Source organism: Cyrtonyx montezumae, unplaced genomic scaffold (genome assembly GCF_038088225.1).
Source record: "Cyrtonyx montezumae isolate F1298 unplaced genomic scaffold, pur_monq_1.0 scaffold_1, whole genome shotgun sequence".
In the NCBI taxonomy this organism is placed as follows: domain Eukaryota; kingdom Metazoa; phylum Chordata; class Aves; order Galliformes; family Odontophoridae; genus Cyrtonyx; species Cyrtonyx montezumae.
In genome coordinates, this window is record NW_027071825.1 from 13,714,502 (window position 1) to 13,739,836 (window position 25,335).

Below are 25,335 nucleotides of genomic sequence, written 5' to 3' on the forward strand. Positions count from 1 at the left end.
GATGTGGGCGGGGCTGCGGGGCGGACCTCCCCCGGGCGGGAAGAGGAGAGCGCGGCCCCGCCCGAAAGCGGATGGGGGCGGGCGCGCGGCCGGGCGTTCGGTTGCTGAGCAGCGCGCGCAGGCGGGGGAGGGGCGCGCTGGTGGCGGCCGCGCGGTGCTCGGGGCCGGGCCGGGGCGATGTGAGCGGGCCCCGCGCGCGCCTCCCCTCGCTCGCGCCGTCGGTGCGGCGGCCGCCGCGGCTCCCGCCTGCCCGCGCGGCCGGGCCCCGCGTTATGTCGTGATCCCGGGAGGGCGGCGCCGCCGGGGCTGCCGATGGGGCTGCTCAGGATCATGCTGCCGCCCAAGTTGCAGCTGCTGGCCGTGCTGGTGTTCGGGGTGGCCGTGCTCTTCCTGGAGAACCAGATCCAGAAGCTGGAGGAGTCCCGCGGCAAGCTGGGTGCGTGAGCGAGCGGCGGCGGGCCTGCGCCGGGCGGAGGGGAGGGCCGGAGCGGGAGCACGGCGGCCGCTTCCCGCGGAGGGCCCGGCGGGCGGAGGGCGCTCTGCCGCCGTGCCCTGCGCCGGGGCCGCGCCGTGCGGCGCCCGACCGAACGCGGCCGCGTGCTGGGGAGCGCCGTCCCGCCGGCGGGGAGCTGCCCCGGGGCGCCGCCGGAGCCGCGGTGAAACGGCGGCTTGGAAAGTGCTGCGCGAGGTTCGCTGTTCCGATTCGGTTGAAGAGCCCCGTGGTGTGGCGGCTGCCTGCTGAGTGACGCCGTGCGCGGTTGCCGGTGCCGCAGAACTTGTATGCGGCGCGCGGTGCTGAAGGATCTCGAGGCTGCGAAACGCGTGCCGGGGAGCTCAGCGCAAGGTGGGAGGCCCGGGCCGCGGGGGGATGGCTGACGGGCTCTGCTAGTGTGCTGTCCTGTGTTGTTCGGCTTCATAGCGTGCTTACAACACAAGCGCTTCAACTTTGTAGAAATGGAAGCACTCGCATGATGCCGAACTTGAGTTCGAACTCCACTCGGGCTGTGAGTGCCCCAAGCTGCTTCCCCCCGAGCTCCTGGCGTGGCCGAGCTGGGCTGGCTGAGCGTGCCGGGACCTCGCGGCTCTGCACTCCTCTCCCATCCACCTGGAATTGGCTGTCGGGGGCTGGAGCCCTGCAGGCAGCATCGCTCAGCCGTTCGAGTTAAGGGACGATCATGCTCTGCATGTTTTTCATTTGAAAATGCGTCGTAATTATCATCAAGGTATAATCACAACAATCGTAAACAAAATTTTGAGGAGAATGAGAGAAATGGAAGGTTAATTCTAAGCATGTGTTGGTGCCTAGGGTACAGAGGTGTTTTGTATCCGCCTGCTTTAGACTGGTTGGAGCCAGTAGCTCCATTACTGGCACAGTTACTTCAGGGAAACCCAGCTCCTGGCTCTAGGAGGGTTGGCATAATGCAAATTGAGAACAGAATTTTGCTGGAAAGACTTCCTGTCCTTCTGCAATAGATACACAAAAGATATGAATAAGTTAAACATTTAGAGGATTAAAATACGTGTCTCATGCCGTTGTAGGAAAACCATCTAATTATTGTGTTTTGCTGATTTTATTTCATAAGGAGAAGGGAGAACTACTGTAAACTCTATTGAAGGTATGTTGGGAAGATTTCCTTCCCAGTGGTTCTCTAAAACCTGCCTAAGGAGGGGAAAAAGGGCTTTCTGCAACAGCTTTGAGCTCAGGTTTTGTTTAACTTGAGTGTATGCTTTGTTAAAGAGCTTCTTGCTGTTTGAATGTCTCTTTCTTATGCCTTTGGTGTATATTTTATGACTGGTAAATGTTAATGCTTCATTGCAGATATCACTTGATAATGTTGATGGTATTATTATGGAGCTGTAGTATGGAAAATGGCTTTCTCCTAGTCAAACTAATGTGTTGGGCTAATGCACTTCCATCGTCCCTGCCCCCTTCAGTGTGGCTCTGTATGTGAAGAAGCATTGATGCTGTGATGTGGTGGTAACCAAGTGGATCTAGTTGTGCGTCAGTGGGCTCCTGGTAGTGGGAGTGCCATGGCATGTCATATGGTTTGCGTGCTGGGTTTTGAACTTAGCATGTTTGTGTGTAGATGTCAGGTGATAAACCCTCATCCTGGAAACGGTGAGGATTAGCCTATGGCTAGGAAAAGGGAATGAATTCAGAGCTCATAGCAAATAGAATAATTCTGGAATCTTACATGAGTAAGATTCAGTCACCATTGGAAAATTTTAATTTGTGAAGTTTAGCAATAGAAGTACATGGCCATCATAGATGCTTATGTTGCATCTTTCTATCTGATAAAATGTTATTTTTATATATTAGTGTTGCTAATACTGGTTAAAAATGTATGCATAAACTCTTGGTTTTCTTCATCATGTGAAAGATAGCTGTAATTCAGAAATAAAGGAAATATTTGTTGTAACCCTTTGCTGTTGGACTTGTTGAGCTCTTTACAGGTGCTCTGTGGGGGTGAGATTACAAACAGGGCCTGTCACAGTCCTATTTCAAAGTACTTTTGAGTGAAGTTTGTACGTAGAGCTATTAAACATTCATATTATTTTCCAATTTGCACATTACAGGCATCTAAATCGGCAGCATGGGCAGGCTTAAGTGCCTTCAGTGAAGCTGGGGGTGCAGTGCAGTGACTTGTTGAGGGAAGACCTGTGGGGTCGGGAAGGCAGGGCTGCTCTTGGGAGGGGTGGGAATCACGTCGGGGTGGTCAGTGTTACTCAGCTATTGGCATCTCCTGAGTGAGATAGATGTACTGCAGCAGGATCAGGGGCTGAACAGCTTTGTGACTGTTTTGGATGATTCCTTTAGACGCTGTTGAAGCATGGGTCACTTCTACAGAAAAGCACTAATCACATTTCAGACTCACTGCGTGTTATTTCAGTATGTAAAAGGCCAAGGTTATTTTCCTAAACCAAGTAAATAAACACAATTAATGATCAATTGATGGCCAAGTTGTGAGGCTGCAGTATTATTTTTTTTCTTACATCAGTTGGTTCTGATGGAATAATCCTGCTCTAAGCACTTTGAAGATACACAGTGAACCTCTGCTCCTCTGCAGTAGAATGTTTTGACTTCTGGAGCTCTTTAGAAATGTATGTACTTTTTTGGGATGTTAAACTAATTTATTTATTTTTCTTCCATTTGGGAAAAAAGCCCAACTGTCAGTAGGTTTGCCAGTTCTGTGTGTATGAAAAATCACCTGGAAAATTTCTTAAATTGTCCCTCATACTATAGCATACATGATTCCTTAGTGTATTATTTATGCTCAGATCCCATTTATAAACATTTTGATTGTTGGTAGCTCTAGCTAAGCACAGCTGTGCAAATAATTTACCAGCAATTCTTTAATATATAGCTCTCATAGCAGCCTGAGGCACTCTTTCAGAAGCTCCTTTCTCATATGGTATGTTTCCAGAAGTAGGAGTTTTAATGTTGCTTTCTCACTGTACCTGCAGTCAGTGAAAGACTCTCACACTTTGCCTTGCTGGTGCCCTTGTGCTTTTTTATTTATTCCCCTTCCTGTTCCCCTTCACCATTCCTTCTCTCATCCCAGACACTCTGGAACAAATCTGAAGCCACTTCCATACTATACTTGTACTTCCCATTGAAAAGTGTGTGGTAGAACAGTTATTAAATCTTTTGTTTTGTTTGTAATTTTATACTGGTTATTTTATTGGTAATGGATATTGTGGATGCTGCTGTTCCTTTTTTTCTCAGAAACCGATACTGTCTAAATTCCATCTGATACAGAATGGTGCGTGTTCTTGTGCACATCCCAAAACCATTCAGTCTTGCTAACAGGCTCTGAGGCTTGATCTCGCCCTTTCTGCTGGCACTCCAGTGTCTCTGTTTTCAGCAGGGAAGTTAAAGCAGGTGCTGCTGTTCTGTTTTTGTTTTTTTTCTTTCCTTTCTCCTCTTCTGTAGAGCTGTGTGTGAGAAACTTCAGTATTGTTGCTTGTAGTTTGCAGGCCTTATACTTCTAGTGAAAAAAGATATACTGATGTGGCAAGTGCTCCACCTAATACTCTTCGCAGCAGCATATGCTGTTTTGTAAGGGGATATTTTTGTTAATGATATTTTGAGGGCAGTTCTGAGAAGTTAAATGGACCTGAGAAACCAGGTAGAGTGCGTTGCTCTTGTCTCTCCTGCCACATACTGTGGGGGATGAGGTAATCTCCAGACAGGGCAGTGTCTTCTCTAGATTCTCCTTTGGAAGAGGCCAGACTTGAATCACTACATATCTGCATATGTTGCTTTTTTTATGTATGAAGTTGTAGGAACGCAAAAAGAGCTGAAATACCATCTTCAGCAGAAACCCTGAGAAAGATTGATGGCTACAGTCAGCTGCATAGGATAGAAAAGGCTTCTTGGACTGCCATGGAATGCAAGTACCACGTTCTTTGTGAGTTAGTCCAGTATCACAGATTTGGTAATGGTAGCTATGCAGTAGGGAATTAGTTCAAGGCTCTGAAACTCAATAGCAAATCTGTAAAGAACTTTGTCCTGTGATTCCATGGGTTTGTTTTCTACAGAAGAAGGGAGATTGGGTTCTTTCAGTAATGCAGTACCTAGCCAGTTTCAGAGATGTGCTTGCTACTGTAAAAGTGGTAGCAACTACTGGAAATCAGAAAGTTATTTTAAATGATTTGATTTACTCAGTGATAAAGCAACTGAAACCATGATATTATGGTATAGTGCTGTTAATGCTCCCTCTGTTTTTCTGCCTCTGAGTATGGAGGAAGTAGCTAGAATTGCATGAGTGGAAGGAGGTCATCATCAAAGGAACTGGTTTAAAATAAAGCAAAACCTAAAGACAACCTGATATTCTCCACTAAATTTAAACCTACTGATCATGTGTTTTATATAAATGTAAATGTGTTGCATATCCTTGTTTGTATATTAAAAAAAAAAAAAACCTGGCACCCCAAACAGCTCCTGTTAAACTTCTAAAGCTTTGGAATTACCATAACAGGTTCAGGTCCTCTCCAGTTTATCCTGTAGGTCTGAAGTGAAACAAGACTTGGGATTTCTTTTTCTTTCTTAATTCAGCGAAGTGATGCATTTGCAGATGGATTCTTTTCTTTCGCTTGGCTTTGTATTGCCCCTGGCTGTTGAGTTAAGGATGTTTGAGCAGTTCACGAGCAAGTCAATTTCTTATCTAATGACTGGCAACCATGAGTCACTGCTCACTTTTAGTAATTCTGTCCAGACTGATCTAGTGTTCAGCTAATGAATGCCTTCCCCCAAGTTCTTGTTCCTTTTTAGGAAATAGATGGCTTTTGCCCGTGGAATAGTCTACGTATGGCCATTTAATTGAGTGAAAATGCAGCTACTTTATGAAATTGTATGCAACCTGTAGTTGTTTATATGAAATGTATTTAAACCTTGTCAAAACAGTATTAAAATAGTGGTGCTTTGTTTAAAATGTGGTGCTGTTTCCTTGTTGATGTATTTTAAATACTAACGTAGCAAGCACAGTGAAATTACCATGAAGAAAAATAGCTGAACGGCTGTATTTCTGGTTAGAAAAACTATTGCAGATAAAAGTTCTAGTGAAAAAGGGAGTCAGTGCTGAGTGAGGCATCTGAAGGCTGGCCAGCTGGTCCAGCTTTCTCTAAACACCCGCCGACCCTGGCTGCAGCCTGTTCTGGCAGCAGCATCTCATCCAAACCTTCTGCTGTGCATGCTGCTTGAGCCAGTCAGGCCTGCTGCGTTTATCTGCTCCCTGAAAACTCTTGGCCCAGTGGAGCTGCAGCGTAGCATCTTGGGAAAGGCCACGGTGAGAGAAACCTTCTGCTTTGTAAGGTAGGGAAAGCACTCCTTGTACATGCATGTGACGGGGACGTACTGGCTTCTAGAACATCAGTGTTGTTGCAGATTTTGCCCTAGCATGTCAGAGGCTGGCTTCGTATTCAGTGTCTTCATGTTCCCCTATAATGAATTGCTATGTTTTAGCTTCCTATGGATAGAAACATGCTCTTTATATCGCAGAGGTATTGTTTGCAGATGTGTCTGCAGGAAACCATACTACATCTGTATGTCTTTCTATTGTCTCTGGTATTTTAGTATGTTACTGTTCTTACTCTGCAGTATCCTGGTGTTACTGTGCTCCAGTAACATTACTGCTATAATAATTATTATTCAAGCCTTCCAGTAGTGATAAAATATATGGTGAGTAGCTAGGAGTCCAGGGCAGTCAGAAAAAAAGATCATTGCATGAGTATTTGCAAAGAATCTGTCCATCGCTTAAGCCCTGTCTTTTATCTGTCTCTCTCTATGTCCATCCCCTCTTTATATCTGGTTAGAGTGTAAAATGACTGACAGCTGACATCCAATTTTTTGTCAACTTGCTGTTTAATTCAGAGTACTAATTTGTGTTGAAACATATGTAAAACTTAAGTGCTGTTTTGATAAAACAGCTTTTGATGATTTTGAAGTGTTTATGCAAACTTTGTGCATAATTGCTGTAAAACTGTAAAGAGTGCGGGGATGGGATCTTAGGTTTCTTAAATTAAAATACATATATTCCCCATTTATTTCTGAAGCTCTTTTTTACTCCCAAAAGATCATGTTTTATTTTTCTATCTTATATGTAAGCATACACATATAAAATACACAAGGGAGAATAAGGAGTAGATATATAATTACCAAAAATACACGTGTGATGCTCTCAGTCTCTGTGTGTGAATCTTTCTGTGTTGTAGTCTAGGATTGATCTTTTGAAGACAACAGATTGAAAGGCAGTACTATTTCATTACACTTTGACAAAGGTGCTAAGAGGCTGTTGAGAGCATGCAGAGACTCAGAGGTATGGTAACAACTGAGCAGGGATGTTGCTTGTTCCTCTGAGCTTCTGAAAAGTGGGAAGGAATTTCCAGCTGATTTAATTTTATCTTTACTCCTGGACTTTTTGCCTGGGTGTCTTTCCATTTTGAATATGCCTGTTATCTTTTCTGTATATGCTGTTGCTGAACATATTCAGAGCAATCGCAAAAATAGCATATCTGGTTTCTCTTAGAATATTCGTGTTTCTTTGCATTGAATCTGGGGGGGTGTGGGGGGGGAGGAAGTTGGAGGAGATTTTGCAGTAGTAGAAATCTCTTCTTGCAACACATGGCATTTGCAATGTCTTTTAATGTACAAAATATTAACTAGTTATTGATAGATTATGGTCAAAGACAAAGGGTTCATGTAACTCTGAGAAGGACTTCCAAATTTAGAGTCATAGGGAATGAAATGAACAAATCTGATTTTAAAATGATAGAATCTTACTGTGACATGTTACACGGTCCAGGTTGCGTCTCCAGAACAAAGCAAAAGCAGTAGAGGACTTGTGACTCCTTTAGTATTTGAATGGCAAATAAACTGGGGAGCAGGAAATAACATTTTGCAAGATCTTATTTCAGGGGTTTGATTCCTTCAGAAAACAAGGATTATTTTTTACTGAAGCTGAAGCCAGTCATGTCCTTCTGTTGTCTGTGTCAGAGGGCATGCAGAACCACCAGGACAGAAATACTGCGGCTCACCTGTTGACCTAAACACTGTTGGTACATTCTCAGACACATTCTTGATCACAGATACTAGAACAGTGTTTGTTTTGTTTTATGGTACACAAAATATTTGGCTTTTAGAAACAAAGTCATGATGCCAGATATTTTGTATCCCAGTGGTAGTTGGAGTACTTCATAGATAGAATCCTATTTCAGCTGCGCTTCGTTGACAACTTTGCAGAGGAAAGTTTCAGTGTCTTTTGTCAGTACATTCTCAGCAGTGTGTGCTCTTAAAATGTATTTTCCTGATGAAATAGCTATTATTGCATTACCGGGTGCGTTGCATGAGATGCTACTGTGCTGCAGTGGTTTCCCATAATCAAGTTAGTGTCCTTGGGAACATTGAGCATCTTGGCATTGTTGTTTGTCTTTCTTTTATTTTTAACTTCAGGGGAAAAAAAGTAAAATGAAGATACAGATGCTTTCCCTTTTACTTGAAAATAATTTAGTCAGTTTTAAAATGGTTTTCAGGTAAACTATTTTTTGTTACCTTTGACATTGCCAGCAATGCAATCTTTTGAAGATCTGATGCCTAATAAATGGCTTGCTGTCTTATGAGGAAGCAATTAGATCTTGCTGTCCAATTTGATTACTTCAAAGTGTGTGAAGTAGAATTGGATGGGGTATTTTTTTTTTTAACACAGAGGTGGCATTTCAAGAGTAAATGCGTATTTGCTTTTTGGAGAGTGGTCTAGCCTATCGAATATATTTTTGGAATGCACTCATTTGGTAGGACCAGAATGTTTTATGGCTTGACTATCTTCCAACTTCTGTTAAATCCTATTTTCTATGCACTTTTGGGCTTCCCTCCTGTATCCTTCTTAAGTTTTTCATACTAACATGCTGCTTGTGCAGCTGCTGTGGCCTGAACAAATCTAAAACTTACAGCATCTCTTCTTTTTTCAATAGGACCCATTTGAGGTTTATCTTCAGCAAAGAAGTATTTCACATTTAGCTTGATCAGGTTTTAAATGTGCCCCCAAACCCTCAATGTTCTGGCACACTGCTTGATTCATACTTCTGTGTCAGGACTTTGTGTGCTTACTGTGTGTGCAGAAGTCTGTGTGTTCTCTGCTGGGAGAAGTGCCACAGCACTGTGCTCCTCCTCCCTCAGAGGCCAACAATGTGTGTTCTGCGCCTGGAGTGGCAGCTCACAACCACCCGTGGCCCCACACATGTGCTCTGAGCCAAAAATGAAGGCTGAAAGACCAGAAAAACCTGTCTAAGTGTACAGTTAGGTCTTGCAGTGTTCATAACTTGTCATTTCTAGTATGCACTTGAATTCTATTTTTGAAACTGTTCAGTGGTTAGTTAGTGTTTCATAGAAACTGTTGCATGGAATTTGGTTGAAGCAGTTTTTATTCCGAAGTTTTGAATTCTGAGGTGAGATTGAAGCAATTTCATTGTAGGAACCTCTCCACAATTTCAGAGATGCATACATGGGACTGAAGACACGATGTGTGGGGGTCTGGCCGTAAGCTGTTGGCCCTGGGAGCTTCAAATGTTGTTTACAGCACCCTTGGGAGGATAATACTGGTGCTGACTGGGCAGGGAGCACTCCTGTCTCTGGTTAACAGTGCCCTGCATTGAGTTTGAGTTGCTGCAGCTGAAGGTATGGCATGTGCTTGCTTGTGTCCAGGAAGGGACGGCCACCCTTCATCCGACTCAGAGAAAATTGGTAGAGGATGGTTGAAAGGCTCCATAGCTATTCACGAGGCATGGTAAATGTATCTTGTAAGCATGTTGTTACACGTAGAGGTGAATATTAAAGATGAGAACTTGAGGAGTTCCAGGAGTGCATCTGTGAGGATTAGTGCAACTTATGCATGCTGTCTGTGTCCTGTCTGATCCCAGTGAGAAGGCATGTGGCTCTGGGGAATGTGCTTGTTGTCAAGATTGGCTTTCATCTAGCTTAGTAACCAAGAGTTATGCTTGTTTCTGATTCCTCTGCCTTTCTGTTGGGGGGGGGAAGTAAAAAAAACAAAACAAAAACCAAACAAAAACAACAACAAAACAACAGAGTAATGATTTAACAAAAAGAAGCAATAAATCAAATACTAAAACATTTATAGGTATCCTCTTCTATTTTTCCTGTGTGTGCCTTCCAAACCATAACCTGACAAACGTGATCTTGCTGACATCTCTGTGCAAGCACTTCTGTAAACAGCTGTGGTCACTGGAGCAATCCAAAGCATTGTTTTTAGTGACTTCTAGTGCCAATTTGTGTGTGATTGTAGAGTGTAGGTGCAAGGCATTCTTGAGATAAGAGTTAGGAAAGAGAAATACTTCACAATTTATTCACATATTGAGAGTAAAGAGAAAAGTGTCAAGGAGGAACGAAGAGGTTGAGAGCTTTCATTTTTTTCCTTATTCTAAGCCATGGAGGTGGGGAAGTGAGGAGGGAAAGCCTTTAGTAGTGGAATAACAAATTCTGTATTTTCTGGAGATGTTAGAGATGATGCTGTGTTTTAAACATCTGAACTTTGTCAGTGTTGCAGTTAAAAAACACATATTGGTTTATGTTAAGTGATGAGATGTAGTACAGTTGTAGCTCTTAAGCTGGTACTGTAAAATTTAGATATAGTGTATTTGACCTGCTGGAGATAATGGCAAAAGGTTTTAAATGTTAAAGGAGTTTGGAATCTTACTTCTCAAGAATGAACATTGGAAAACAGGATAAACTTCAGACTGGCTTCCTCTCATTGTTATGTCATCTTGTGGGAATAAAAATAGCACATCATGTGTTTTTAAGTATGAAAAAGCCTGCTGGATGCCTGACTTGTTAAGGAATCATCTATCAAGTATTTATATGGCAGCAGGAAAGTGGAACATGGTCCTTGTTCCTCAGCTGTTTTACTTCACCTGATAGCTATTGAATACATGTATGTGAGAGTAAACATGGGATTGCTCTCTGGAGATAACTAGTATGGGGAGAAAACCTATAGAAAAATCCTCTCAAGTATCCAGGAATTGATTTGTCTAAGTTCTCTGCCCTTTATGGATTCCCATGATGTACAGGTCTCTTGCAAATGCTGTTCATCCCTCAACCCTTGCTGAAGAGGTGAAAGTGTTTGAATTCATGATAGAAGAACACCTAAATGCCACAGATACCTACCAGGCAGAACTGCTGGGTAGTTTAGAGCTTGTTCTGTCGATATGGGTTAACCAAGTACAGACATAAAGCTGTAAAAATGAATTATTTGTTTTCAGTTCTTCAGAGCCTTTGCTACCAGGTATGTGAGGGTCTCAAAGCTGTAAGGTTTAAGGGCTGGAAAAGCATTCATTTCAAACTTTGCTATGCTTGCTGTTGTACAGAGGGAGCTACTGAAGTTTCATATTCCTGCTGTATTTAATGTGCAGTATTTTGTGGTAACAAGATCTTAAGCAACTGCATGCTACATGGCATTGAATATGGAATAGAATATGGGAGCATAGCCTGTGTGTGGGGGTTGTGTCTTGGTCTTGTCCATAGGACACCTTTGCTCAGGTTTGGATTGTTCTTTTTTGTGCAGGAGCCAAGCATCCTTGTTTTGGGCCATTTGTAGGCAGACAAATTGATTTGAGGTTAATTTCCTTAAGCTTACTGCAGCTTCCTGTTTCACTGAAATGCAAGGTAAAAATCTGCTAAACATACTCCAACATCCTTGAAAAATGGCGGTGCTTAATTACCAAACACAAAATTCTAGAGGTGTGCCATTCAGGAACTCTGCATGTGCTTGTCAGAGCATATGACTTTGCTGCCAAGAGTATTACTGGATAGTTGTGGCTATTAGTTTCTCTAACACTTCCCTTAGAAAACAAATAACAATGGACGCTTTGCCAAATTGTGGCTGGGCTTGCTGCAATAATTACATGTTTCAGTGCAATTGTTTTATTGTGCTCTGCTGCTTTGACAGCGGAACGGGTTTTGTGAATGCAAAAATTAGCTATGCTTCGATTCTTTTCTCTCTGTTTTGAATAAAAGGTAAAGTCTGATCTAAAGAAATCTTCCTAAATTGCTCTTTACAGCCACAGAGCAATTAGTAAGAACTAAGCTCCTTAAACAGCACTTGCTCGCTGCAGTGGATATGTTTCCAGACTTAAACCAGTTGTTTTGGGGTAAGCATGGTTTTTGTGTGGTAGTAGTTGTAGAATTAGCTAGATGATAAGCATTCTAAATAGAACTTTTAACTGCAAACTTATTTCAGGTGAGTTTAATGTGCTTTTTATCTTTTTATTTATTTATTTTTTCTTTATGAACGTGATTGCTTTGCTCAAAAACTTTGACTGTAACTGGTGCTTGAGAACTTCATGGTTGGCTCACGGGTTTGTACTTTGGATGGCAGCCTTGACGAGTACTTTTATTTTATAGTTGGGATAAAATTGCAAAATGACTGTCTTTCACATTTGGTTGCAAAAGAAGTACTTTGTTTTGGCAAAGAAGTGGCTACTGGGTTTGCTTGTTCTTTTCTTTAGTTTTAAAGTGAACTAAGAAGAAAACTTATGAGTACCATCTGCCGGAGTGGCATTTTCTAAGGCAAATTTCAACTCTTCTTGCTTTCAGTGGCAGAGCCTGCAGGTCAGTGAACCATGAGTGGCTGTCCCTGTTTGCCTTTTGGGTGGTTATTTCCCCTTTTTATGCTCTGTGAGCCTTGGCTATGATGTGAGAATTAGGAACACTTTTTATTGAGGTTTTTGCCATTTTACGGGTTAATTTGTGAACCACTGACTGAAAAGAACAACTTTTACAGACTGTAAAGTGCAGCCCTGTAACGTGGAGTAACAATCCAATAAAACAGTCTGCTGGGAAAGTAGTTCTCAAACAGTTTTTAAAGAATCTGTACTAGCAGCAAGTGCTGTAGTGTCCAGTGATTCATAGCAATGTGAGAGATGATGGATGGGAAATGGTTGGTGCCAGTGGTGTGAAGTTACTGCGAAATAGCTGAAATTTCAGACGGAGCTGCATAAGCAAACAAGTTTTGTCTTCTGTTGCTCTCTTTTCTGTAGACGTACCTAATGTCAAGCTGTCACTTCAAGATGTACCATGTACCTTGCCAGACAAACCTGTAACTGTCCTTCCTTACAGGGCTTTTTTGGGATTCTGTGATATAAAGTAAAATTGATGTGTTTAATTCTTTTCCTTTCATCTGGACATTTAGTCTTCATTTTACTACTTAAAGAGTGAGACAGTATTTTGCATATATGATTTTGGTGGAATTACATTGGGTTAATAGGATGGTTGGAGTTTTTTTCATCCTTCTGTTCTTCTGAACTTTTTCTCTCTAAATATGGAGTCGCTTTTCCATTTAGAGAATTATCTTAGTAGTTGCACAGCCTGTTTGCGTGTGATAGTATACAGGCTTCTGTGGCATGTAGAGAACACCTCCTGTCCTGAAAAACTTTCAGACTTTGAGTGGGGCTTATGGGTCTTTCTGTGCTGTCCTTTCCACATTACACAAAATACAGAGCATTTTCTTCCAATGGAATGTTACATGCATCTTGCTGCTGGGAGACTCATTATGGTTGAGATTAAATGATTTAATAAAATATTTTTAGAGAGGATGTGTGGATGTATTAATGTATTAATTATTTATATAACTATATTCAGTAGGCATTGAAATAAAATCTTTATCTAGTTATATACTTCTTAGATTAATTGAAATTAAGCTTGCTAAGCTAATGTTTCAGAGGACAAAATGTATATTTGCCAGACAGGTGGCTTTGTTTCAGAGACCATATATGATTTCTTCTCAGTGCTTAATAATAAAGTCGTGTTATTAAAGATTTTCCTGTGTTTAATATGTATAGGGAAAAAAGTGTTATGCTTATTACTCTGTTCCTTAAATAATCAGCAGTCTGTCACTCTGGGGAGCTCACTGGCTGTCTGAAGAATTTAACCTGCTTTGACACTTCCATGACTTCTTCCTGTGAGCAGCTCAAATACCACATATTCAGCAGTAAGTTAAATACAGTCAGCTAAGGAGAGCAGCGTACTGTAAGTGATGCTGGTAACAGAAAAGACACGTAAAATTGCTTGTAGGATGATAACATTTCATAACATTCTGGAAAAGCAACCTCTTGTATTGATTTTTTTTCTTCTCGCCCCCCCTCTGCATAGATGAAATGTAGTCTTTCAAGGAGTCTTATTCCTTCCTTGAAGACTTGCTATATTGATCTGAAACCACAGAGCTGAAATTGGTCATATTTCAGCAGAGTTCCTTCTCTAATCACAGTATCTGGCCCCACTGTTTAAGTGGAAAACTTGCCGCAGTATTTCTGTTACTGGAATTCATGCAGCAGTCAATGAGGGACTTCTCTAAAATTCCCTTATGAGGTACTGGAAATGTAAAGCTCCCCTGACTCCCATGGGGATGGCTGGCAGACCTTAGTCATGCTCCTTGGGAGTGTAGTGCCAGCTTGCTCCAGGTTGAAGGAATGGAGAGAGGAGATGCTGAGTAACCCCTGTATGAATGCAGATTTCAGTATCCTTTTTCTTATGCTGTTCCATTTATTGCAGGCCAACAACCAACTCGCTTCTTGTTAGTGCGACTTTTCATTCTCTTCATTAGTGATAGATACAAGAAAACTTATCTCCCTCACAAAAAGGAACAAGACAATTTTTCCTGCTCTCCTACTCCCTTTGCCAGATGATGAACTTGAAAGCTTCTGCGTATTGATTATTAGTCACGGTAGCAATGTTAGCTGTTGTTACAAGGCTTTGCTGTTACTTTGAGTATATGGCAAGTTTAAGCAAAGCTTGGCTATAAAGAGGAATAGGAACTCAGGTCTAAGTAATTTGAGCAGCCTGTTACATTTACAGCCTCTGAACAGATTTTTCTATTTTGGAAAGGACACAGTATAAATTTAATATTAAATTAACAAATACTTCTACTGTAGAAATGTCTGCATAAACCATGTTTCATAAATTCTACTCTGGTGAAATTTAAACTAGGAAAATGGCTTAAGTTTTAAAAGTTATAGAACAGATGGTTTGAGGCTTTGAAAACTTCAGGTGTCCAAAATGTGTCATCTTACCCAATGCACAGGAAACCAGTTGGTTAATAATGTCACAAATGGTTGGAAACTGAATTAATTCAGGATGATGTGGTCTGGCGTAATATAAACTCTTGCAGAAAGTGGTGTTACTGAGGGAACATAAAACATAAAGCAGATGTATTGTTGCACAGAATGTAAAGATACGTTTGGCACAGATTTACTGAAGTGAGGTAGGAGCTAGACAGTGAATTTGCTATTCCTCCCCCTCCCCTTCTCCGTTGCCTCTGTACTGTTCTTCTATTCACTGCAGGAGAAACAGTTGCTGTATGTTTTTGTACCATCTTCACGTAGGGAGGTCAGTGTTACCTGTGACCTAACTGAAATTGTACATTCCTAAGTTTCTGATACAGTCACACCGGATAAAGCAGTACACTGAGGAGTGCATTTTACATAAGCATGTATGCCTGTGTGTTTTTAAACTTGAATTCTGAAGACTTTTCAGGAATGAAACAAAACACAAAAACCTGTTACTTAGAAACTCCTTTAATGTATTTTGGAGGAAAGGAGTTGAAGTCACTGAGTGTTAAGGCCTGTGTAGGCTTTTGAGAAAGGACCACATGGTGTGATCTCTGCGGGTGCCTCCTCCTTTGCATCTGATGCCTGCTCCTTTGCTTCTGAGAAAGGGCTGAATGGTAGCGAAGTGTGAGGTCTGCGATGTTTGTAGTAAGTGTTTCTGTTCTCTTAACTAGGTGTGGGGGAAAGAATCTTTTGAGGACTGTGATTAGAGCCAGTACTGACTTCTTTTTTTTTTTTTGGAGTAGTAATTTGTGGTTTGTACTTTTCTTTGTTTTAGAGCTTATTGCACATTGCAAAATTATGATTTGTTGACAGTAAGCATTCAGGGGAAGCATATCTCAGTTCTAGGTGACCAGGTGATTGTTACTGCTCACTATGGTCATAACTAAATGTATTTGGAGAAAATCTCAAGTTAATGTATCTTAGACTATGAACTGTCTGTGCTTGCTGAGGAAGAAGGTATTGAAGTTGCAGAAGTTAGCTCTGAGAAAACATAAGATCAATACACAGCAGTGGTCAGAAACAAAGAACCAAAATAAGAAGTGAGGAACCAGATAAGAATGACTTTTATCCATTAGATACAGCAGCTTTGCTGTGTTGTTCTCTCCTTCCCTTCATCTTGGTAGAAGCTATAGCAGTAGGAAAAGATACATGAGTGATGAGGTTAATGAAAGGAACCCAGCACCTCCTGAATAAGGGGTGGTTCAATAGAGCTTGGCACATGAGATTTGGAAAAACATGTTAGAGAATGAAACGTAAAAGCCCTGTAAAATCATGACTAGTGTGGAAACAGTGAGCAAGGAATGCTTACTGTACAAATGTAAGAGATGTCCAGAAATCATAGAATCAAAGAATGGCTTAGATTGGAAGGGACCTCAAAGATCATCAAGTTCCAACCTATTGGTTTATAGCTTCAAAAGTGGTAAACCATGCTACACAATTGCAGCAGCATATAATGATTGTTAAAATAGAAAAACTCATGGCAGAAAAGTTCTTTATCTGAAACTTCATTAATCTTCCAAGTTGAAATTGGGTGGATGATGGTCAATACATAGGGAAGATTTGAAGATATACTGATTTGTTTTCATGTCCATTCTAGAAATCCATGAGAAACAGGAGACTGGGCTGGCCTTAGGCTGAACCAGCAAGGCCCATGAAGTGCTCTGTATGCCAGAGCCATTCCCTTAATACCACGTGTCCTCTTTGCATCTCATTCACTCTTTTCATGCAGAAGACTTGTCTGATGGCATGGATGCATAGCTTTCTCTTCAGAAAACAGCTAGACTTGTTGGACTGACCTGTTCATCATCAGTCATTTAAATTTCAAAGTTTTTCTAGTCAGTTCCTTACAGAGAGGAATCCAATTCTGTTTTGAACATATCCTCAAGAAATGGAGCATCCTTTTTGATCCTTTATGAATGACCTTTGAAGTTTTTCACTATTTCAGGTTAAGGCCTCATATGTATTTGTATGTCTGTGGTTAGTCTTGCATTGCAGCTATTGGGCCTTGCTTTTCTTCTCTAACAATTCTTTGTACTCCTCTCCTCCCCACCTTGTGGTGTTTTGCCCAGGGGAAGTACTTACATTCTGTAATCATCACCTCACTTCTCAATCTCTCTGAAAAATCTGACACTTGAATTCCCTAAGCCTCTTGTTGTAAGGTAGCTTTCTGATCTCTCAGTCATTTTTATGGCACTTCTGCACCCTCTCAAATTTTTTACCATCCACTTCAAAATGTGGGCAAAAGCGCTGAGCAGCACTGCAGATGCAGGATGTATACTCCTTCTTCCTGCATGCTGTTTCTTCCTTGGCTCTGCCCTGTGTGCCTTTGGGGGCATGGTTGGCAGCTGTGGGTCTGTCTGTCTTTGCGAGGATTATTGTCGTATCTGAATGTAGTTGGAGAAAATCCCAAGTTAACATGTTACATTTTTGAACTATTTGTACTGGCTGAGGAAGGTGGTATTGGAGTTGCAGAAGGTAGTACTGAGAAAACATAAGCTCAGTACACAGCAGTGGTCAGAAACTTCTGTATAATGCTGGAAATTATTTGAAGCAAATGATGAACCAAAAAAGAATGACTTGTTCCATTAGATACAGTGGTTCTGCCTGGTGCCAGACCCCTACACTCCTCATTTCTTACTGAAGTCAGGTAGCAGGTAGATAGCAGGTAGATGACAGCAGCATTGTATGAAATTGGAAACTAAGAATTCATCATGTTTTCTCCAAACAAAAGTGCCATGGAACAGTTTCAATCTGTTTGCTAGATATTAATCACTTAATGTGCAAGTTGAAATAAAGTTTTACAGTTTGGATCTTCATCTCCCCTCCCCCCAAGCTTTGAACAGCTGGTAGTTATGATATTTACTGATCTAGTAGAAAATGTTTTGAACATAGTGTGAAGTTTCTGGTTCCAGTCCAGAACCAGTATAGTTGCACAAATGTGACTCCATGCAAGCACAATGGCACTGCTTTTGCAGTTGTCCACCTGATATGTGGAAACTCACTAGAATTTCTTTATAAAACAGATCAGAAAACAAGATCTGAATTTTGAATGTCCAACTAATACTTGGAGAGTGCTTTAACGTGTGTAGTAAGTACTTGAAATGTTGCATGTATTTTTGTTTTACAACTATGAAACATAATGGATTTGAGGATCAAGGACGTAGTGCTTTCTGAGTGTAGTGGTGGAAGAAATAGCAGATATTGAGAACATCTTCTTTATATTTGCAGTAGTACAGTGAAAGAGAAAGAAGCACACTTAAACTTTTCTCTCAGGTATTTTTTACACGTATTTCCTGAAGGAAAATTGTTTTCCTTGTTTTTCCTTGAGTACGTAGTTAGGCTGTTTGGATTTCCTAATTGACAAGTAATGCTCGGGCTGCTTTGAAATTTCATCACCTTGTTTTGAGAGGAGAGTAACAGTTTCTTTCCCACCTGTGTTCTGATTTCTGTTTCTGCTTAAGCTGGAATACAGGGGTTGGAAGCTCATATTTCTGTTCTGTTGCTGATACTGTCACACGATAGAGGTTGGAAACCCTTGTGGTAGTAGTACTGTGTTGGGAACGTGTCATTCATTGTAGCAGCTGCTTTACACTGCATTTATATTTAAATAGGATGAAGTTATCTATTTTGAATTTTAAGATTTGTTCCCATAGCAAAGTGACTTCCTGTTTTGTCTCTTTCTTCAGCACTGATTGATCCATTTGCTTACTTATCCCCCAGAGTGGAGAGGAAGAAATCTGGAGTGAGAAAGCCTTTCTCTAGGAATATGCTGAATGCTTCCTAAAAACATTTAAGTTCAAAAGACCAAAGTCCTCTAGGTCTGGTTTGTTTATGTGGTTTTAATTTGAAAGAGCCACTTTAATGAAAATGCACTGAGTAGAACAAGGGCATCTCTTAAAGATTTGAATATATACATGTTGTAGTGGGATTTCTGTTCAATCTAGGAAGCTCTGAGCTGTCTGCCGTCGTTTTCATACCAACAGTTGCAAAAGATCTTACTCATACTGACAGTGTTTCCTAAATTGATTATTGTTTCTCTGGATGGAAGCCCTTCAAATTGGTTGGGTATTTATATTGTTACAGTGAAGAGCTTGATTGTGGCAGAGGAAATGATTGCCAACTTGTTATAAAGTGATCTCCCCTTCATGAAGAAATACTGTTGCAATGCTCTTTGCTCACACTGAGGTTGGTGCTGTGCTGAGTGCCCTGAGTTGTTGAACTCCGGGTTTTGCCTGCCCGGATTCTGTGTGACGAAGGAAGAGTTCCAATAGTTCCATCATTTTCTTAAAACTGAAAATGCAAGCATAAGCAGCTGTGATTGTTTTACCAAGTATGTGAGTAGTTGTACTATTTTATTTCATTGCTTAAAAGCTAAGCAGTATTTTGCTGTATTAGCTTTTTTACTTTTCTGCAATGAGTGCCACAGCTCACTCTTATATGGTGCTGGTTGTTGGGGGTATTTTTAGAAGAGCATGTGTATATTTTTGCTATAGCATCAGGATGCCTCCTATCCAGGAATGGATGTGCTGTGCCTCCCAAATTGCTGTGCACAGGCTTACTGGCAGCTTGTCTGCTTCCTGGCTGTACCCATGTCATTGCTGGAACTACTCTGACATCAATGCCATAGTAGTAATGGACAACAAACAATTTGATCTATCAAGAAGCAAACATTATCCTATCTCATCAGCTTAATCAGAAAAGTAGCCTTAATTATCTGAGTGCAGTTTAGACACAAGTGTAGCTGTTTGAGGGAGAGAAATAAAACAAAGAACAAAAAACCCTGACAATCAGAAATGCTGAAAGTAGCTGAAATTTGTGATTATTCTGGATTGCAAACTTGTTTCTCCATGTTGAGAAGTACATTGCATGCATTCACCTGAACGTTGGAATCACTATGTCGTACTTCCCTGTAAGGGAAGGATGAATATGTAGAGAACTTGAGCACTTGCAACATATGGCTGAAATATCACACACACCAAAGATCTAAAAATCAAAGTTGCTGTTTCCATGACAACTGTAGCTGAGCAAAGAGTTCTTTTCATAAAGACAGGAGAGGTACGCTTCTAAAGTTCAGAGTCTGGGAGCTTGATTCCTAGGATGCTTTAGGGTCTGCATATAGATCCCCAGGGAGGTGCTATTTATGTTTGCATCCACTTGTAGCTTGGAGTGTCACTTGTTTTGCAGGCAGTAGCTGGGAACATACTGGTGGTAGTAGAGTGCTTTTAAGATATCTAATTGGTATGTCTGTCATGTTGCAGATGGCATTATCAAACTATGAAGTAAAAGCACCTTGGCAAGCAGGAGATTTAAGTGGAAAATAAGAGAATTTCTGTCTTTAGTCTTATAGATGTGGGATGATGAAGGCTTTGTTTTGTAGATTTTGCTAATCTGAATTATTACAGTGCCACTGAAGTCATGGAAATGTATATTTTCTTTCCTCTGACCTCATGCTCAGTTTTTTTCACAGAATAGGAAGAGAGAATCTTGGCCGTGGTCACTCAAAATGTTGAAGTGAATAAACCAGTGGGTTAAGTATGGCTGGTTGTGTGTAACTCCAGGGTTATAGTAGTGTATTTATTACACTTAACTCTGGTTTAATTTAGATTTTAGGCTAACACAGGAGCAGAAAATTGATAAGAGTATTTACTGTTTATGCTTTTTTGAGCACTTAGACACAGAGATATCAAGGAAGGATTAACCAAATCCATCTGCAAGTCATTTTCCTTCATGCAGGCTGCCCAGCAGAGAAGCTTTATTTTACTCAAGTGATGCAGATATTTCAAGTCCTTTTTTTGCCTAATCTCCAGACTCATCTAAACATCTTTAGAATAAAATTATAAAGTGAATAATTTAAACACGTCACCTTTGGTGAACAAAAAAAAAACATTACTAGTGGAAAAAAAATGGAATAAATAATAAATTAATTTTAAAAAGTTTATCTTTTTCTCAAATTAAGAAACAACTCTTCCTGAAAACTCTTAAATAGTAATTTAACTTTCAGTAACCCCCTTTGTCTAATTGGTTGGCATTGTTCTGATATGGGGAGTTCAAACCTTTATTCTGGAACAGCGTGTACAATAACAGAATAACAGATTTATTCCTTTTATTGTTATTATTTTCCCTTTTTAAGCTCTGGTTCCTCTACATTAACATATCTCAGTGGCAGCAATTGAGTTTAATCATCATATTTCTGGAATACTAATTCATAAAAATGTAATTCCCTGTTGATATGAGTGTGCCTTTCCAACTGTTATAAGTCCTCATGGAAGCTGAGCTGGTGGTGATTGGCAATCAGTGTAGCATGGTAGATGGTAACTCTTCTGTTCACAAATCTGGTGCCTCTCCTTTATGAAGTACTCTGACTCCTAGTCCCAAATGGATTTTGCTATCTTGGTTTGAGTGATTCTTTGTGTGACCTTCCCATCTGCCAAAGGTAGCATTCCTTGGTAGAGACTGCAGAAGAAGCTTTGCATCTTTTTTGAAACTGCTTGGCTTGTGGATACCTTTAACTGATAGCCCTCAGAGTTTGGCAGTGAGCTCTGAACAAGATCAGGTCCAGAGCCTCTTGGCTGAAAGAACAGCTTCTGCATGCACTTGGGCTTTGGATTGAATGATCAGTGAGAAGTTCAATACATTCAGAGAATTCTGTCACAAATTACTTACTTGAGGAACTGGGGAATGAGGGCAGAGAGGCTTCACAGAGCACAGGCATGTGAAGTGTCTGGGTAGATTCTGTGATCAGAAATTCATAAGTTGAATTTGCAAAATGTAAATAAAGCCCTATTGATAAATAACTGGAAAAGTATTAAAATATTAGCAAATGCGTAGCAACAGATTGTTTCCTGCTTTCCATGATTTGAAATCTTGTGGGAAATGCCACTTTTCTCTGTTTTCCTTCAGTCAGTGCTTTGTGTTACCAGTGGGAACACTTCCTTGTTTCTGCATGTTATAGATGAAGACTGCAACAGAAATTTTAAGTTCGCTTTTTAAGTGACATTGATTTGGGGGGACATATTTAGAAATGGAGCTGTATTTCCTGACAAATGGTTTTATGGTTAAAGTTTTAGTTATTACATGAGATCACTGAGTATACTATAACATTTGTCTTTGAAGTCTTGACTCGTTCATCAGGTTTTGGGATTGAATTTGTAGGTGGCATTCTTAAATAAGTGTCACCCGAATGAAACATTTTTCTTCTGATTCCTTCAGAGCTGCAGATGTATCACAGCCTGAACATGGACATCACCGGAACAAAGTTCTTAAGTGCTATTTTCAGAACCCAGTACACTGGAAAATATTGCCTTTCATTTCAGGGTTGTTTTTTTTTTCTTTTTTTTTTTAGTATTTTTTTTTCTTTTTTTTTTAATATATCAAGTTGAGGTGACCTTCCTCAATTTCTACAAGTATTAGATCACATCACAGAAAAACTGTCTTTTCTGAGCAGTGTACAGTTTTAGTGCAAGCTCTGTTGTGGTTCTGCAAATACTTCAATAGAAGAGCATCATTTTTTTTCTGTTGTTTTTATTTAGTGGACAAAAAAGGAAATCATTATATTTTGCTTGATTTCAAAATGGGCTTTTCACAACTGGTTTTCCAGGCTCCATTTTGTAGATGATGTCTTTTGAGAATACCTTGTGATTTTTTTGTTCTAACTCTGTGTGTATACATACATACATATATATATATATATATAATTGATGAACTGATGAACTTCCTTTGAAAGTAATCTTTAAACAAAGTTTGAGTGTCTTTTGTTAAAAGGGTTAAATATTGATTAGTGGGAGACAAATGCTATCTCATCCAGCTTAGTTCACAGGTGAGAAGTGTTGGTGAGTGACTAGTAATTATCACTGACAACGCTGTTAGCATTGTATTTGAATACTGAAAGCACAGATGAATTACTGTATTGGGTCGAGCCTTGTGTCCCGAAAGCATTGGACTTGTAGCATGTTTTGAAGTTCTTTCTAAATGAACTGCTATTTTAGCATAATCACACTTTCTCTCCTGGCAAATTTTTCCTGTATCTCACTTCCCTTTGCACCTCTAAGGCTTTCATATCCTTTTTTGTTTGTTTGTTTAATTATAGAAATACAACTGGTAAACAACTCCAGTGTTCAATTACAGGAGCTTGAAGGCATCTACTACAGAATGATTTCTTGCCTGGGGAAGGATGTAACTGAGGATGTCTGATAAACCTTTCACATAGACATTTAGGGTGTTATTAAACACATTAGTAATAGGCATGCAATACAAAACCCGCATATTTTTTGTATTAATAAAGACTCAATAAAATGATTAAAATCAAACTATGTTTCCACTTACAGGAGTTGGAACCAGATGGTCTTTGAGGGCCCTTCCGACCCAAACCATTGTGATTCCAAAGCAAGTCAAGTTTATGTAAATCATTTTAAGTCTGCCTTCAGTAATTTTTTTTGTAGCAATTGCTACATGTCGATAGAAGTTGGCAAAACATAAATGTATGTAATTTTTTTTTACACTAATCAGGATTCTTACTACAGTAGTAAGTTAACTTTTTCATTGGTGTGTGTTATATTTGATATAAGGTTGCCAGTGGTAGTTTTGAATTCAGTAGTCTGTATGAGACAGGCACATTTGAAATACCCTGTTTTTATTTAACACTGGCTTTAAATAACAATTTGCCCATGGCAAGATTAGCTTGGGCCTCTTTCAGCTGGGGTAGAATACTGAAATGTATATACACTTAAGTATAAAGTTGCCAACATGTAATATAGTAATAATCTGGAGGGTTTATCCCTTCTTCCCATTCATATATGTTTGAAATAATATGTTATAGTAAAGTATTAAGTGTACGCTTAAGACTCATGTTTTTTGGTGATACTGCCACTAAAGATGTATGAATCAAGTTACATTACCTGTGGAATATTGCTCAACGTTTGCATAAACATACTCTTACCAAATTGTACCAAGAGGGAAAACGCAACATAATCATCATAATTGCATAATCAATTCAGTGTGATTATATTTTCTCCCTCGATGCAATTTAGTAAACAGGAGCTTGTGTGAGTATGAAACAGTCTTTTGCTTTCTGTGATTTGTTTGGTAAGTTTTGGGTGATGTTTTTAATTTTAGAAATAATAAGAAACATCTTGTTTCTTAATTGTCCTTGTTATGAATCAATGGTGACGTGTGGAGTATCACTGGCTGTAACATTCATTCATACACACTGTATTGTGTTTGAGACATTGTGTTCTGTGTGCATAGGACAGTGTATACTGTAGCTGGATATTGGCAAGTAGTCAGGTGCCAAAACCTTGTCACAAAGGTGGTTTTCCTACTTCAATGTGGTGTAATGATAAGGATGGGCAGGGAGAGGAAGCCATAGGAGGTATAATGTAGGTATGTGGTACTCAGAAGTCCTTTATGGATGTAAATTAATTGGATGTTATTTACTTTTTAACTGTGTTGCTATTTTAAATTTTCAGCATTTCCACACATAGCCTTGGTATACAACAGCAGGTTTCATTGTAGAGCTTCTCACTGACAAGTAGAATACAAAAACTTCAGGAAAATGGAGTAAATCAGAAGGCAGCTGTGTAGCTTTGAATCAGGAAAAGCCCTGAGAAAGGTAGAGGCTAAATACATACAGTCAGCAGAGATCTGAAGGAATGGACAAGTACTTAAAAGATGCATTCTTCTTTAAGCAAGGACTCAAATTACCTGCAGTGCCCTCGTACATCTTTACAAACTTTCATGCTCTTTATCTTCAGTACTGAGGCTTCCAGTCAGGATTTTTACTCTGAAATGAGACAGTCTTGGGAGCTAATGCCAGGGGTGGGGGCTGGCATTTGGGACATAGCTCCTCAGGATCTGGTTGTGCTTGTAGGAGATTTGCTGCTGCCCAGCTGGAGGTTGTCACTCTTCACCATTTTAGTGAAGGAGGAAAAAAAAAAAGATTGTGTGCATGCTTCTTAAACTGCTTTGTTATGAGCAAGCTCAACTATCTTGCCCAAAGTTGTTTTGGGTGAGCTTCTGTAATCCTCAAACATTAATTTTTTTGGAGGAAAGGAAGTGAGTGAATTCTAGTAGTGATCAAGTCAAGAAGTGTAAGGGGTAGGTTTTTGTAGGGTGAGTATCTGTCTATGACTTGAGAGAAACAGCCCTAGGAGCTTACAGAAATAAGCGCTTGCTTGCATATTAGGGTTGTGTAAAAATGTAACTCAGTTATTTCCTTAATTAGACAGAATTTATTCCATGATTTAAGTCCAGAATACTTTCAACTTCAGTGAGACAATAGGTGTTGCTCTATAGCTATAAGAATAGGTAAGTGCATGGCACTAGTTTTATGCTTGTGAATTATGGCTTCTAGTTTACATAAGCAATATTTATGCTATCAAATGGATGATGTTGCTTATTTTTTACAAGCACACCAAACATCAGTCTCTGCGTTGATAGTGATTGGCAAAGTGGTACTGGTTTTTACAGTCAGCATTATTCTACACCTGTTACGTGGTATGTTCGTATAGATGATTTAGAACACATTTGAGTTGTTAAGGATGCTTCTTTAATGGACAAGATGCAAGTCACAAGAGAATTAAGAAAGAAAATTGCACCTTCAAAACAAGAGAAAAGTAATGTTCGAGGAACCAAAGATCCACGGTAATAAATCATTTTAAATGTGACTAGTCCTGCAGATTGAGTAGAAATACTTGTACTGAATTATCTTGTTCAACAGGCAACTGA

General features: G+C 40.1%; 1 protein-coding gene across 1 annotated transcript in view; it reads left to right on the forward strand.

The window, feature by feature from the left end:
• The first annotated feature begins 110 nt into the window (after positions 1-110).
• Positions 111-25,335, forward strand: part of HS2ST1 (heparan sulfate 2-O-sulfotransferase 1) — a 67,437-nt gene continuing 42,212 nt past the window's right edge. The window contains exon 1 of the mRNA XM_065741193.1: positions 111-436. Within this exon, the coding sequence (XP_065597265.1) occupies positions 313-436 (124 nt within the window). The 5' untranslated portion in view covers positions 111-312. The remainder of the gene's footprint in view (positions 437-25,335) is intronic.